The sequence below is a fragment of the Centroberyx gerrardi genome, chromosome 7 (assembly GCF_048128805.1).
Source record: "Centroberyx gerrardi isolate f3 chromosome 7, fCenGer3.hap1.cur.20231027, whole genome shotgun sequence".
Lineage (NCBI taxonomy): Eukaryota > Metazoa > Chordata > Actinopteri > Beryciformes > Berycidae > Centroberyx > Centroberyx gerrardi.
The window spans coordinates 29331700-29347335 of NC_136003.1; the positions used below are offsets into that span (position 1 = coordinate 29331700).

At 43.4% G+C, this 15636-nt stretch overlaps 1 protein-coding gene across 1 annotated transcript in view; it reads right to left on the minus strand.

Annotated features, from left to right (window-relative positions):
• Positions 1-3061: 3061 nt before the first annotated feature.
• Positions 3062-15636, minus strand: part of gsg1l (gsg1-like) — a 43968-nt gene continuing 31393 nt past the window's right edge. Inside the window, exons 4-5 of the mRNA XM_071894784.2 lie at positions 8795-8906; positions 3062-3449 (exon numbers count right to left, since the gene is read on the minus strand). Of these exons, the coding sequence (XP_071750885.1) occupies positions 3062-3449; positions 8795-8906 (500 nt within the window). The remainder of the gene's footprint in view (positions 3450-8794; positions 8907-15636) is intronic.

A 15636-nucleotide genomic window follows, 5' to 3' on the forward strand; every position in this document is an offset into this window, starting at 1 on the left:
AGTGCGTATATTGAGTGCAAAACACCGAAGCAATGACCGCTTATCACCAAAGGTGTCGCCAAAATCAAGAAAACAAGAATCTCCCAAAAAAAAAAGCCCAAACCAAACCCGTGTAAAGTCTGTCATCTAATGGTAAAAAACATGCTACTGAAATTGCCATCTGCTATTGGCTGATCTTTGGTGTCTGGTGATGTCACTACCCCATAGAAGGTGACATCATCACCTGGCACCAAAGGTCAGCTAATCAGCAGATGGCCAGTTCAGTACCCTGCTTTACTCAGAAGTTTACTTTACCCAGCCCTGGGCTTTACACAGATTTGGGTTTGGGGTTTAGTGACTCTTTAAAATTCACTTTACAGTTGGACGGTAATATACTGTAGCTAGTGTGTCGTTTCCTCAACCTTGATCCAGTGGAGTCATGTCACGGCCGAGCACATAAACCACATTCAACTTCAGCTTTTTTTTTAATGAAATTTGGAAGGCCCAATTGCTATATTACACACAAAATACTCAGGAATCATTTTCTCGGTACATCCCCAAGAGACGAACATACATTTCTGCCTGTCATCGGAGGGGTCGGGGCTCAGTGATTTGCTGAAGGACACTCTGGCAGGAGAGGACAATGACTTTCATAAGGGATTGAACCTGTGACCTTTGGGTAACGGAGCGGTTTCTCATATGGCAGCATGCACTGGTGGCCTATTAAGGGTAATTTATACTTCTGCATAGTGTTGCCGTAGATTCGCTGTAGGTGCTGCTGTAGCTTAGGTGCAACTCAAAAATGTAACTGTGCTTAGGGCGACCGCAAGAACTGTGATTGGTCCGCTTTGTATTTCCTCCGACCTGTATCTGGTTGATTTCCGTTGATAGTGAAAACAACATGGAGCAGATCGAAGAGAGACGAGCTGAGGAGGTTCAGATGTGTTCATCAGCTCATCTCCCAATTATAAACACTACTACTTCTGTTGTTATTACTTCCTTGTTAAAAAGCACCACACTGCCATCTAGTGTTTCGGTGGTCTACGCACAGAATCACCAACGCAGAACTATAACAGCTACAGCAGCAATTCAACGCAGAAGTATAATTTGGCCTTTAGTGAAAAAATTCCAGATTACTGTTTTCGTTGTCATCTTTATACTGTACATATAAGTAGCAGAAAGCGTTGATGAAACAGCCCATAGCAGTAGCTGTTGTTGGTTCGAGGACGTTTCTGAGTATAGGATGCTTGTGGCTGCGTGAAAAAGATTTGAAAAACAAAAAGGACAGTAAACACTTTACATGAAATCCATTTTGCAGCACATTCATAACAGCCTGATGACGGCTACATGGCACATTCATGCATAACCCTAACCCTAACCCTTCGATCCTTATACCAGCTTTGTCAATGCACAATTACTGCACCATATTTGACAATATGAATGAATGTGACATATAGCTGTAAACAAGCTATTGTTTGTGCGGTGTTACAGAATTTCAAGTAAAGTGTCACTGAATTAGTTCCATAAACCATGTTAAGTACGGGACAGAAACAGAAACCTAAACATCCTCTGGATTCCTGGCACTGTGAATGAGGAAGACTGAGTTTACATTTAGCCACGACAGAAGACGGGCAGTCAGGTTTACAACAGTTGTTATAACAAAATGTGCAACCGTCTAACTACAACTGCACAGTGCAGCGTCACTTTTAGGGGTTCAAGACATGAAATCAAATCTATATATATATATTTATCAAGGCATATTCAATGAAAAGTCAAGCAGTTCCATCATGTAGCCTACTTCCTGAACAACCACTGAACTATTTCATCTTCTACTCTACATTCATGTTCTAGACACAGATCTGTTGAATATAATTTTGGATCAGCTGTAATTTAATTGAATGCTTTAAAGCAGTTGGGACGTCACTGGCAGTGTTTAAAGCAGCAAACTGGGGTCGGTTTAACGGTGTCGTGGCTGCCTTATCAACAGGATTAAAACGGGAATTACTGGCGTTACAGTCATGTTGCGATTTTAAGTTCTGTGGCAGGAACGGTGAAAAGCAACCACAAGGCTGCCAGGGAGAGAAACACCAACTGTCATTTGAAACCTTTGTCACTATAGCCCAGTTTCACCAATGTGATGTTTTTAGCTATGCTAGACAAGATCAACACAATCAGAAATGAACAGACATGTACTTTTTTATAACTCCAAACACTTTTTTTTTTTTTTCACATTCAGCGTCATAAATAAAGGGCATGGCCTGGACATGACCCATTTTCATTGGAGGACTAGGTACGGATATTAAAGGTGCTGCATGTAGTATTTTGTATTTCTCAAAATTAAGACCACATTTCCCATAAACCCTGTTGCCAAGAGGATGTTGCTACCTGTCCTCTCTGGTGTGATTTGTTTTAAAGTGGCAGAAGAGCCGATAACAGGCTTGATAACAACAAATGGAGCTGGAATAAAGCTGTGGATTACTTGCAAAGTAAAAATGATTCCTGTGCCATTAAACAATCTAGTAGATTTCCCGCCAAATCCGACCCAATGTCACGCAGTGTAAAATACAGCGGAGGTGTGTATTACGCTGCTAATCTAATTGGTAATGGTCTCTTTTGCCTATAATATTTATATTGATGTCTCAAAATATGATTGATTAAAATCCTACATGCAGCAGCTTTAACTCTGCTGGAGAACACTGTTCACTTCTCGTTCAGTACATAAAGAATCTTCCGTCACAGTTCTGACGGTCAAATATCTCATTCTCTCATTCAACTCTTATATATAGTTTTTCATACTTTCTATATATTTTTTCTTTTACTTCTTCACAGATAGAGAACATATGAATCGACCCTCATTAATTTTCGCCGAGGCTTGACGTTCCTCCACGACTCTTCTCGTCAGGCCCGTCGATATTCTGCTTCATGGTTGTTCAAACAGAAAATAAGGACTGCTGTGCTTTTGCGTTGTTTGGCGCGACAGAACCTGCGTGGAGCCGCGTCGTCGCCCCGCCCACCACAACCCTGGCCACGCCCCCTTCTCTCACATGCACCTCCCGCTCCCACGTGTGACTCCTCCCTCCTCTCAGCACTGCTCCTCCCCAAGAGAGTCTGTGTTCTCCCCCAGGTCTATGGAGGCCGCCGGAGCTCTCATTTTCCCCCGTCCCGGACCCGGACCGGGACCCGGACCGGGCCCGGGGCCCCCGACGATAAGCCCGGCTCCGGGTCCGCCGACTCCCCCGGGCATGCCCCCGCCGCCGTGGCCGGGGTAGACCTCCACGGCGCTGGAGATGGACTGGAGGGAGCGGTCGCGGAAGTAGTGGAAGGCCTCCTGGTCCAGGTAGGTCTGCTCCTCGCGCAGGCCCTGCTCAAACAGCTTGCGCTTGTGCCGGAACTCGATCACCGTCTTGGTGTAGGAGTTGAGCGTGGTGACGGAGGCGGCCATGCAGCAGGTGAAGGAGCCCCAGGCCATGCTGGTTGGAGAGAGAGAGAGACACAGAGAAAGAGAGAAGCGATGATGAGGGTGAGTCATGGAGGATGGAAGGAAGTGAATCTCTCCCTCTCTCTCGGCTTTCCTGTCTCTCATGGCTTTCATCTATCTAATAAAGGCAAAAAAAATGCCAAAGTAATAAATAAGTAGGTCATGTTGAGCCTAAGGTTTGACTGATGCTTTATGGTTTTTTTTTTAAGGCTGGTACTCATACTGCTATTTTTGGATTGAAGCTGCCAATAGCCAATATTCAGTGTCTTTAGATTTGATCATTCTATGCCAAAAAATTCAAAAAGAATGACAAGTATTCAGTGTCCCCAGAATTTAATTGGTGGCATGTTGAAAAAGCTTCTGAAACAGCATTTAGACAATGGGACACTACTACTACTACTATTAATAATAATAAAACAAATCAAAATCAAAAGATCAAAATGTCTCATTAGAGTCAATTCAGGTTAAAGTGATAATCTGTCAGTTCCTAATTTTTTTTATTTAGTCTCTTTAGTCTGTGGTTTCTGCATTGCACTTCCCACAGATCACCTGTCAATCAAGCAGTGTGGGCGGGGCTTGGATTTTCTGTTGATGCAGTTTGAGTTTCTCTTTTCTTTGTCTGTTCAGCCATGGTGGCTATCACTGCTCATGCTAACTACCCAGTTCTTCTTCTTCTGTTTATTCCGAACAAACCGGAAACGCAAAACGCATCACTTCCTGTGTGGCAGAGGATTTTTCCCAGGAAAAGCTTTATGAACTGGATATAGGTTGGATCACTTTTGTGTTATAGCAGTCAGTGATAGAGAGGAGCAAAACAGACGATGATGAACAGACAAATGAAAATTATTACAGACAACCAGTGTAGTATTGATCAATTTTACAGTAAATATGCAATCAAACAAACTGCATCATATCCATCATATCAGAGGTTGGCGATACCGACCTGACAATTTTTAATAAAAGCTCAGTATTGGCCCAATATATCGGTCTAACTTTAAGTCATTTAAATGTAATTTAAATTAAAACAAATAAGGAAGTCTTTTTTTATCAAATGTGCATAATTCATCAAATCATTTCCTAACAGGCTCTCTAGAAACTCGTGGATTTGGAAAAACACTGGGCTGTAGTCAAAGGGGGAGGAGTAATTGGCCAGATGGCGAAGAACAAATGAGACAATTTCCTCCGGGACTAATAGCACTCAGAGAAGCATCTGGGGTGATTCAGCCAATATTCAGAGCTCTTTAGCCTCTCTCCTCCAAGAAACCGAGCCCGACTCGCTCCCAGACAGGTCTGCTTAATGTTACTGGGCATATAACTGATGTGCTGCTAATTGAGAAAGTGGCGGGGCTCCGGGGAAATGGGTCTGTTATTAGGTTCTTAATAGGGAAGCTAACAGTCCCTCTGTGCGGAGACGTACTGTACGCCAAGAAAATACCAAGCAAGCATCGTTTCAGATGCTAAGCACAGAGTATTTGAAAAATCATGAAGATAAAATGCGTTTAGATGCTTGCTTCAAATCCATTATAGAACAAATTCATCATTCATTCTCTTTAAAACAAAGTATCACAAAGTATCTTATCTATAGTCTAATTTGGTGTTGTGTGTGTTTTTTTGTCAACTGAGGACAATAGCTAACTACCATCTTTTAAAAAAATACCACAATCTGGTTTTATGTTTTGCTATCAATCACTTTGTAATAGTAGGCTTCCCTTTTTTCACATGGTGGATATTTTATTTTTTGGAGTAAAACTCTTCCGTTTGCGTTCTAAATTCAAACTGTATTGTCCCATAAAGTTAACTGAACTTATAAAAACCCCAATAAAATTACAAAACATAAAAGCAAAGTAAAACACATAACAAATCACCACAACATAGACTAAAACCATCAGTTGATTAGACCAGACTGCTGGGGTCTATTACATTCTTTTTATTACATTTCTAGGCCTTTTTTGGGGGGAAACTATGTTTAGACTGAAATATTGGGTCAATATCACCATTTTATCAAAAATCAAATATCAGCCAGTCAGTGTCGTCCTCCTCTGATATGATGGACATGATGCAGTTTGATTGATTACAGATTTATTGTAGAATTGATCAATATTACACTGGCTGTCTATGCGTCGCCTCATGCTGTTTCAGAGGCTTGGCATGGAAATGGTCAAGTTCAAAGATATTGGCAAAAATATCAGCTATTGGCAGCTTCAGTGCCAAAAATATCACCCTGAAAAACTCACACTGGTGGAACCATATGGGAAACTAACTGATTGGCTAATTGATTATGGGCTGCGGTTTAGAGGTTTGGATGTCAGAGGTAGGGAGGAAGGAAGCGCTGCCAAACGGGACGGCATTCATGCAGCCATCATGGAAAAGAGTGCAGCATGTACCGTGGAAATGTCTGATTCATGAAACTTTCTCACACCACCTAAATGAGTGCAAATTACATCGTGGATTGATCAATCAGAGGCAGCTGTGGAATGACTGTGACTGTGTGGAATCAGTTGGCCATTTACATGTGACAAACCCCAAATTAAGCATGTTTGGCGACTCTTTAGCCTATAAACAGGAAGGCTTGGCGCGGCATCATTTGCACACAGAGACGGGAATATCCGAGAAGCAGAGATTTACCGAAGCAGGAGTTGATGTTTTGGTTGCAGAGGAGTGTTTTATTAGGCGGTCGGTCTTAAAAGTGGGATTAAAGGCTGTCGTAAAAACAAAACTTGGCAAGAAATCGTTATCTGTCAGCAGTGTTTCAGCGGAGAAAAGGACTCTCCGGGAGGTTTGTCTCTAAAATTACATGAAAAATGCATAATTCTACAAAGAAACACATTTCCTATATCCTAACCATGCCATATCAGTTCTCAGGTCAGAAAGACCAAAAAAAGCTCATATACTTTGAAATGAGCGTACACGTTTTCCGAGCAGATGTGAGATTTAGGACTACGAGAAAGATGGACTTGATAAATACCGACTTCTGCAGTGAAATGAGCGTACACACACACTTCAATATCAGATTTGATCGTATGTTAGCCTGATTAATGAGGGCCAAATCCCAACTGGGCATTTTGTTTATTTTCACTGTTCCTTTTCTCACATTTCCCAAGCTGAAATGAAGCCAAGGTTATCAGTTTCAAGAGTGCATTAAAAAGCGCATGTGAGAGCAGACATCGCACCCCCCCATCGGCCTCACAATACAGCACATTCACACTTTTTTTAGTTGTCCTGAAGGGGCTCTTTGGCCTTCCACTCCGGTGGAGGTTAATTACTCCTACAGACTTTATTCCGCCTTAACGATTCTGCTCGAGTCCCACACGGTGCTAAATGAGAGGCCTTCGTCTGAATGACTGGCAGAGGAAAGCTCCTGTTAGCATGCATGAGGGCAGAGTCCTCATCAACGGGAGGATTTCACAAAACAAAAGATATTCTAGCGAGTGTCAGGTAGGAGTGTGTGTGTGTGTGAGGTGTGTGTGGGGGCGTTTGCAGGTGTGAATTATTAATCGACTCCACACACACATACACACACACACACACACACCCCAACGTGAGGAAGCTGGTCTTTTCCCTGCCTCCCTCCCCTCCCTTGCTCATTCATCCCTCCCTGTTCTTTGCACTGGTTTTCGTCCTTGGCGTTGCCTTCTGCCGATGCGCAAATGAGCTGAGCGAAGTCAGACAACAGCTGCCGCCCGGCTTTACCTTCGAGGAGACAGAAGCGAAGGTCAAGGCCAGTCTTGTCTAGCTAATTATCCCCGAGACAACAGCCCTGTCACTCCCTGTGTACCTGGACGCTGCCTGTTGGCACGCTCCTGCGCCGCGCCGCCTCGACGGACAGCCATCGACGGACGTCCTAAAGGGGGTTTTTTGTGGTTCGGTGGATGAATGGACTATGGATCGGTCTCCGTCCGTCTGTTCGCTCAATCGTTTGTTTGTCAGACACCGTTTGATCGGATTTTGCCGAAACTTGGGGGATGATGCCTTCCGGCGTTTTCAAAACAAGTCAAACATTTGTCCCCCCTGAATGATGGATTCACCCCTTATGCCAATCGGCGCCAAAATGCATCATCCCTCCAAGTTTTGAGAAATCACGTTTGACAGATGGACAGATTTTCTCCGCCACCCATTAGTGGTGAATGACATGTTTACTTTTTGCCTCACGCTGCATTCACACTTTGTGTTTTTGCCATCTTTAGGTTGTCCATCACAAAATATTCTGCCATGAACGGTGATTGGCAGTCCCGGGTCGTTCGTTCATTTAGTGCCTCTGGAGTCCGAGCGAGTGTCTTAGGTGTATTCACGCACCGACGGTCGCTGCGAGGTGCTGCGATGGAATAAGTTGTTTTTCCTTCCGCGACGCCATTTTGAAACTGCAGGTGGGCATGCTGTTGCCTTTCAGTCGCACAGTGACAGAAGGACGGCTTCAACTCGCACAAGATTCTGGCCGTTATTCACAGAACTCAACAGGAAATCTTTGGCTCGGTAATTTGAACTTACTCATAGCGTTATCGGGGCTGTGATTGCTGTGATGGAGCCTCATTACTGCTGCCTTATACTCAGCGATAGCCCAAGTGACAGCCAAGGAAAATCAACATGTTAATTAGTTACATATTTAACAGACACTCTGATTATCCAATGGACCGTGTCCTGCTGAAGATCTGTAAGAAGAGATGAAACAAAATCCTACTGCAGCAATCACAATGTCAGGCATGAACCCAATCAAATCAGATTGCTTTTAAAATTGAAAACAGGACGTTAATGATTGCAAATTCAGTGTGTAAATTTATTAAACACTTTACATTTTTTCCAGAAACATTGATGACGACCTATGAGTGTTTTTTGTAACATTTTTAATATTTAAACTTAATTTCACAAATAAGATTTATTCCAAAAACGTATACGGTCTGATTAGAGCAGGTGGTATTTTTTCCTTTTATGAATTTTTTATGGAGCATGCATGTGATCAAACAGAGGGTGCTGGTGCTGCATGAACACAAGCGGTGAAACAGACCCAGTAGTTTCCCGTTCATGAACGCTGCTGTTTTATGAATTCTGATCACATCGCACAGTCTGGCATCAGAAATGCAAAAGACGGATGAAACTGTACGTGACTTTCATCCTCTGGCTTTACTGCTATTCTTGTTTTTGCATCTTTCGTGAGATTATTTAATCAATGTTGTTTCTATAAAAATCTACAAACCCACACTGGAAATCACCCCAAACCCCCACACACACCCTTCAGAACTAGTGTGTGTGTGTGTCTGACTGTGATTGTATTGTAGACTAGTGGGGATTGTGTTCAATGTGATGTAATGTGTGTGTGTGTGTGTGTGTGTGTGTGAGACTGACCAGAAGGACCAGCCGTAGTCCCAGCTGTGAGGCCTCCAGTCTTCAGGACCCAGGCTCACCGTGATCTGGAACACCTGAGTGTACATCATATGGGCCACCATACCCAGAAGACCTGTATAGACAACATGCACACACACACACACACACACACACACACACACACACACACACACACACACACAGACACACACACTTGCTGTTATAAAAATATTTTCTGCATCAAACACAATCCCTATCAAGGGTGATTTATGCTTCTGTGTCGAACCTATTTCCGTTTTCTCTTTTTCCACCTGATGAACTTGATAGTTTTAAGCGACTTTAACAGGCTGGATAGAAAATTTGGGAATGTCTCACATTCACAACACTTACCTCTGTCTCTTTTGCAGTTGTCTCTCTCCTTAATAACCAAACTGTGTGTGAACTTTACAGGATTAAGCTCCAGTGAGGACTGACAACCCTATGTAGCTGCAGTGTGAACGTAGCCAGTGAAGATCAGGATGTTTTGGGGGCGTAAACACCATTTGCTGTGGGTGTGACTAGCAGAAGTCACAGCAACAACAACAATGGAGGAAAGCAGTAAATAAAGAAAAAAGCTAAATGGCGTCTTTGCTGTCTGCTTCTTGAAAGCCTGTGGTGGCTTTACAGGTGTCAGTTACCAGTGCTGAGGTTTCCCTCCAGTGTCCATACAGACACCAGATTTTAATTTGGGTAAACAGGGTGAATTTACACCCAGTTAGTGGAGATGGGATGCTCTTCTTCTTCTGTTGCAACCACACTTTGTGATTTAGGATGACAGGCAAGATCCGTACATACAAATCTGGCCTAATGCAGCTTTAACCTCAGCACAAGCTAATTTGCCGTGCTAATTAGCATAAACATAAAGATACTAAATCATTACACAATCCGAGTTCCAGCTAAGCATCAATAATAAATCAGAACACATATAATTATCATAATTAGTCACTATACAGTATCAATTGATTTAAGGTGCCGTTGTTAGACATACAATCAATTAGAGATGGGGACATAATCACTCATAAACATACAGTAAATCAAATGGCCACAATACAAATAAGTCAATGTGAGGGGAATGGCATTAATGCAGAGGTTGTACATCATATCCACACATTCAACACATGACATGGCTTGCTTTCCTCTGTGTGTGTGTGTGTGTGTGTGTGTGTGTGTGTGTGTCACGTGGATGTGAAGGATGGATGAGAGCCATGTGTCTCTGTTTGCTTGCAATCACTCTCGCTGTGTGTGTTTCTGTGTGTGTGTGTGTGTGTGTGTCTCTGTATGTGTGTGTGTGTGCAGCATCATGCCATAGTAAATAAAGGATGTCTGCTCCAGATTTACAGTTTGCTATAAAAGGACCATAATTTCTCCCCGGCCTTCAAACCATGACAACAGAGATTTCTAGGAAAAGTCTGTGCATGCGTGTGTGTGTGTGTGTGCATGTGTGTGTGTTTGTGGGCTTGCGTGCACATGTCACATGCTGGTAAGTGTGTGAGATCCTTGTTCTACTGTATGTTTGTGAGTTTACCTGCATGTTAACAGCTGCACGCATACAAATTTGTGCACATTTTCTCTGTGTGTGTGTGTCCAGAGTCAGGAAAAAAGATGAATCCCCTGCAGAAAGGGTTTCTGTGGTACTGATTGGGAGGGTTTCCCAGTAATGAGGAGTATAACAAATTACTATCACCAATCTAAAAAATATTCATCGCTCCCTCTGAATGTCGGAGTGAAGTTGGATTATCCAAAACGTGCGTCCCGCCGCCGCCGCCGCCGCCGCCGCCGCCGCCGCCGCCGCCGCCGCCGCCGCCCCCCGGGCCGGTTTCATCAGAGTGACTCATCGGCCGCTCATACTGGACTCAATTCCCAGTAAAAATAATAAATCTTGAAATAAACAAAGATAGCCCGCACTCTGTTTCTTCTTATTTGATTTTTCTTTCTTTTTTGGCACGGACGTCTCAAGATTATCCATATTAGCCGACACACCAAAAATAAACTCTGTGAATCAATGAATTCTGTTTTTTGCACAAGGACTCCATGTTTGTTCCACTAAAAATGGTATAAAAGTGGATTTACTGTGGATGGAAGTATTCCCACTACGTTGGTTTGATCCAGTAAAAGGACGACGACAACATGGGACTTCATCGCTGTTTAGTTTCCTGATCATTCACAAGAGGGGGAACTGAGGTTTTTTTTAGGAAAGAGAAGGTGCAATCGCTAATTTCGGGGGTGGAACAGAAAAGCGATATAACGAGTCGTGTAACGAATTACTGCTCCCAGGAAGTAGCAGTTAAGAAAATAAGCGAAAAGTAATGCATTACTATTTTACGGTTTCTTTCCGAAAAAAAGGTGACTCTTACAGCATGATTGCTGGCAAAGTAAAGCACATGAAGTTAATATCTCTCTTAAAGCTGCTTTGTGTGGCATTTTTAAACATCAGTATACCGTCATGAAATTAATTATGATTTACCGTAAACAAATAAGACCATATTTGAGCCTCATACCAGTGGTATTGTTAGTGCTGCTGACCGCATTTCCCGCCAAATCGTGAGCACGTTTACATGGACTGCAATATTCCGATATTAACCCGATTAAGACAATACTCAGAGTAAGAAACTACCATGTAAACGGCATTTTCTGATTACCTTAACCCGAATAAGATCATAGTCGGAGTATGCAACAGTCGAATTAAGACGTGGAGTATTCTGAGTATTCCGATTTTAGTGATTTTAGTGATTTTTTGTGATGTCCTATCTGAGTTTTCGCAGCATTTTGCGACACGTACGGCAATCCAACTGCTTGACGACGCATGCTCTAGCTTCCAAAAAGTAACGGCTCGAAGCACAGTGTTTTTCAAAATTAGCAAGAAAATACTAAGGGTATATACCACGGCAGCAACATGACAGAGAGGGTTTCAGGTTCAGTTCCGGAGGGAAACTCGGACGGAGGACGTCGGGACGTAATGTGGCCGTGCGTCTTCAGTCATTAATCGGACTCTGCTCTGTAGCATGTAAACGGGAATATGAATGGAATATTCTATAAGCAACTCATGTAAACACCTTAATCAAAATATTGTCTTATTTAGAATAAGGTCAATAGTTGGATTATTGCAGTCCATGTAAACATAGTCAGTGAGAAATGCAGTGTAGAGGTCTGGTCTGGTTTGTTTACGGTAATTAGAATTCGGCAAATGCATGTGATGCTAAACATGTCACTTTTAAGTCATTTGATTATCAAATAGTACCAGTTATAAGACAGGCAACCATCCGGTGTTTTTGAAATATTGAAATACCCATGAATCAATTTCCAGGTCGCAATTTTTTTCCCCTCCAATCTCTATGCCTTTCCTTTTAGAAAGCAATCCTCCTGTTCACTAATAAAGGCTGGAGTCACCCACACTGATATTGATTTTCACCACATAGATTAACATTTCTCTGGTGAAGGATATTCACCCTCCCTCCACCCACCCACCCACCCACACACACACACACACACACACACACACACATACACACACACACACACACACACACACACACACACACACAAACCCTCCCATGTCATTGGGGAATGTGACTCAGCAGGTGACACTGGGTTTCTCTCAAACTCTACACTGATAGAACAAAGGTGCTGACAAAAAGTGTGCAAAATACTGTAGCGTGTGTGTGTGTGTGTGTGTGTGTGTAATGTAAAATTGTGTGTCAGAATATCATAGTTGCTGTCATGGGAAATTTAATTTAATAAGGGTTCATTTTAAAGTGTGTCTTTAATATGAATCAAAGGCTGTAGGAGGAGGCACTCAAACAGTGTGTGTGTGTCTGCTTGGCTACCAGCGTGCCTTTGTGTGTAAACATCTGTGTGTGTGTGCGTGTGTGTGTGTGTGTGTGTGTACAATGTGCCAGCAGACATCTCCAATCATCCCTGACTGGGAGAGCAACAGCTGGCATCCACTCATATTGTGTGTGTGTGTGTGTGTGTGCGTGTGCGTGCGTGTGTGTGTGTGTCTGTGTGTCTGCGTGTGTGTGTGTGTGTGTGTGTGTGTATTACTGTATTATACTTGTGAGGACCTTCCACTGACTAAAGTCGTTCCCTAACCCAGTGGTTCTCAGCCTTTTTCCAGTCAAACCCTCCTTTGAAACTCCCATCCATTTATTGTAGTTTGTTTGTGTGTTCAATTCTATGCACTGCGACACGGTTAAATTACCTAATTCCACTATCGTTACTTAAATACCACAAGGTAACGTTAAAGTCACCAACTGTTAAAGTTTGTATGGCAGCGAAGACGAGTTACTGTCTGCAGATCCTGTTACTGACTGTGGAGTGTTAAGTTTCACTTTTGTTTTCCCACCTGGAGACTCTGTGGACTGAGTTCAGTCTGCTGGTCTGCTGTCTGTACATCTCCACATTACAGACATGATGTGACATCAGGAGCATTAGAGATCCATTTAGATCCATTTATATACACTGAGCAACTTTTGATTTTGTGCCTCTGTATGGGAAACACTGCACCTCACAGTCAAAAACGCCCTCTAGAGGCCATCTGACGAAGCGCATCATCTCACTAAGTGTTACCTGACTGACTGCCTGACTGACTGACTGACTGACTGACTGTCTGACTGACTGACTGACTGTCTGACTGACTGTCTGACTGTCTGACTGACTGACTGACTGACTGACTGACTGACTGTCTGACTGACTGTCTGACTGTCTGACTGTCTGACTGACTGACTGACTGACTGACTGCCTGACTGCCTGTCTGACTGACTGTCTGACTGACTGACTGACTGACTGTCTGACTGACTGACTGACTGACTGACTGTCTGACTGACTGTCTGACTGTCTGACTGCCTGACTGCCTGTCTGACTGACTGTCTGACTGACTGACTGACTGTCTGACTGACTGACTGACTGACTGTCTGACTGACTGACTGACTGTCTGACTGACTGACTGACTGACTGACTGTCTGACTGACTGTCTGACTGTCTGACTGACTGACTGACTGACTGACTGACTGACTGCCTGTCTGACTGTCTGACTGACTGACTGTCTGACTGACTGACTGACTGACTGACTGACTGACTGTCTGACTGACTGACTGTCTGACTGACTGACTGTCTGACTGACTGTCTGACTGACTGACTGACTGTCTGACTGACTGACTGACTGACTGACTGACTGACTGACTGACTGACTGACTGACTGACTGACTGTCTGTCTGACTGACTGACTGTCTGACTGACTGTCTGACTGACTGACTGACTGTCTGACTGACTGACTGACTGACTGACTGCCTGACTGCCTACCTGCCTGACTGACTGACTGACTGACTGTCTGACTGACTGTCTGACTGACTGACTGACTGACTGACTGACTGTCTGACTGCGCAGAAAAAGAAGAAAGGATGCAACGTACGTTCAAACTGACTCATCTGTTGTCACTTGCATGTTTCACCTGCTGTTATTTATGTCGACAGCGACAACTGAGGAACTGGATTTGGAATTTGAAAAAACCTACAGGAAACAGAACTGGAGCTGAATTGGAATTTCAGGAACTTGAATTTAATTCAGTGAAATTCTGTGAAATGTTTTTTCTTTCCTTTTTTTACCATATCAGATTGCACATAGTGTTATATATTATCAATACTGAATATCATAAAATGTTAAAGGAACCTTTCAGCTGGTATTTGATGCATTTGAACATGTAATCATAATCAGTACATTATGATTGAATGTATTTTATTTGTTCAGCTGTCTTTTATTTGATTCATAATGTTTGATTTATAATGTTTAGCGAGTCGAGACAAACTCTCTTACAAGTGGAATTTCATGGAATTTAATTCTGTTTCCTGTCATTCCAATTCAATCCCAGTTCCAGTTCCCTTACAGCTGGGTGACATTCACATTCACACTCCCCGACCCGACCGGTCCCAAACCAAAGTCCTAACCCTAAACGAGCTGCTGGAAAAATGTCCTCACTTTGAAGGTTTTTCATCATCTTTGTACAAGTTTCTAAGAGTACACAAACACACAAACACACACACACACACACACACACACACATGCGCTCCCCTTCTCCCAGCAGTCCATGCCTATGTTTTGTAAATGGCAGACGGAGCTGGCAGCCATTACTCACTGCTGTGTGTGAGGGAGCAGACCTACAGCAGGCAGCTTCAGGCAAAACATAGGAACAACAGAGAGAGAGACAGAGGGATGGAGGGATAGAAAAGAAAGAGTAAAGAAAGAGAGAGGTGGAGAAGGTTGGAACAAAGCAAGGGTATACAAAGATTAGGCTAGGAAAGGAATGAACAAATTAATGAAGGAGGGAAGGAAAGAAGGAAGAAAGGGGTGGAGGGAGGGGAGGAACGGCTGAAAGGATGGAGGGAGAAAAGGTACAATGGAATGAACGAAGGAAGAAATGTAGGAAGGAGCACAGTAGGGAAGGAAGGGAGGCTGGATGGAAGAAAGGAAGTTAGGAATAAAGTAAGGAGGGAAGGGATGCTAGATAGAAGAAGGGAGAAAGGAGGAAGCTAGGAAAGAAGGGTGGAAGGAGGGGAGGATGGAGGAAAGGAGGGCAGAGATGGCGGGATAGAAGGAGTGAAAAAGAAGGAGGGAATGGACGAAAGAAGGAAGGAAGGAAGGAAGGAAGGAAGGGAGGGATGAATGAAAGGAGGGGGAAGAAAGGAATGAAGGGATGAAGGGAGAAGGAGGGAAGGAAGGAAGGAAGGAGGGAGAAGGAAGGCAAGAAGAGAGGGCTAAATGGAAGGAGGAAAAGATGGAAGGAAGTGGTGAACGAACAAACAAACAAAAGAAGGAAGGGACTGAGGGCTCCG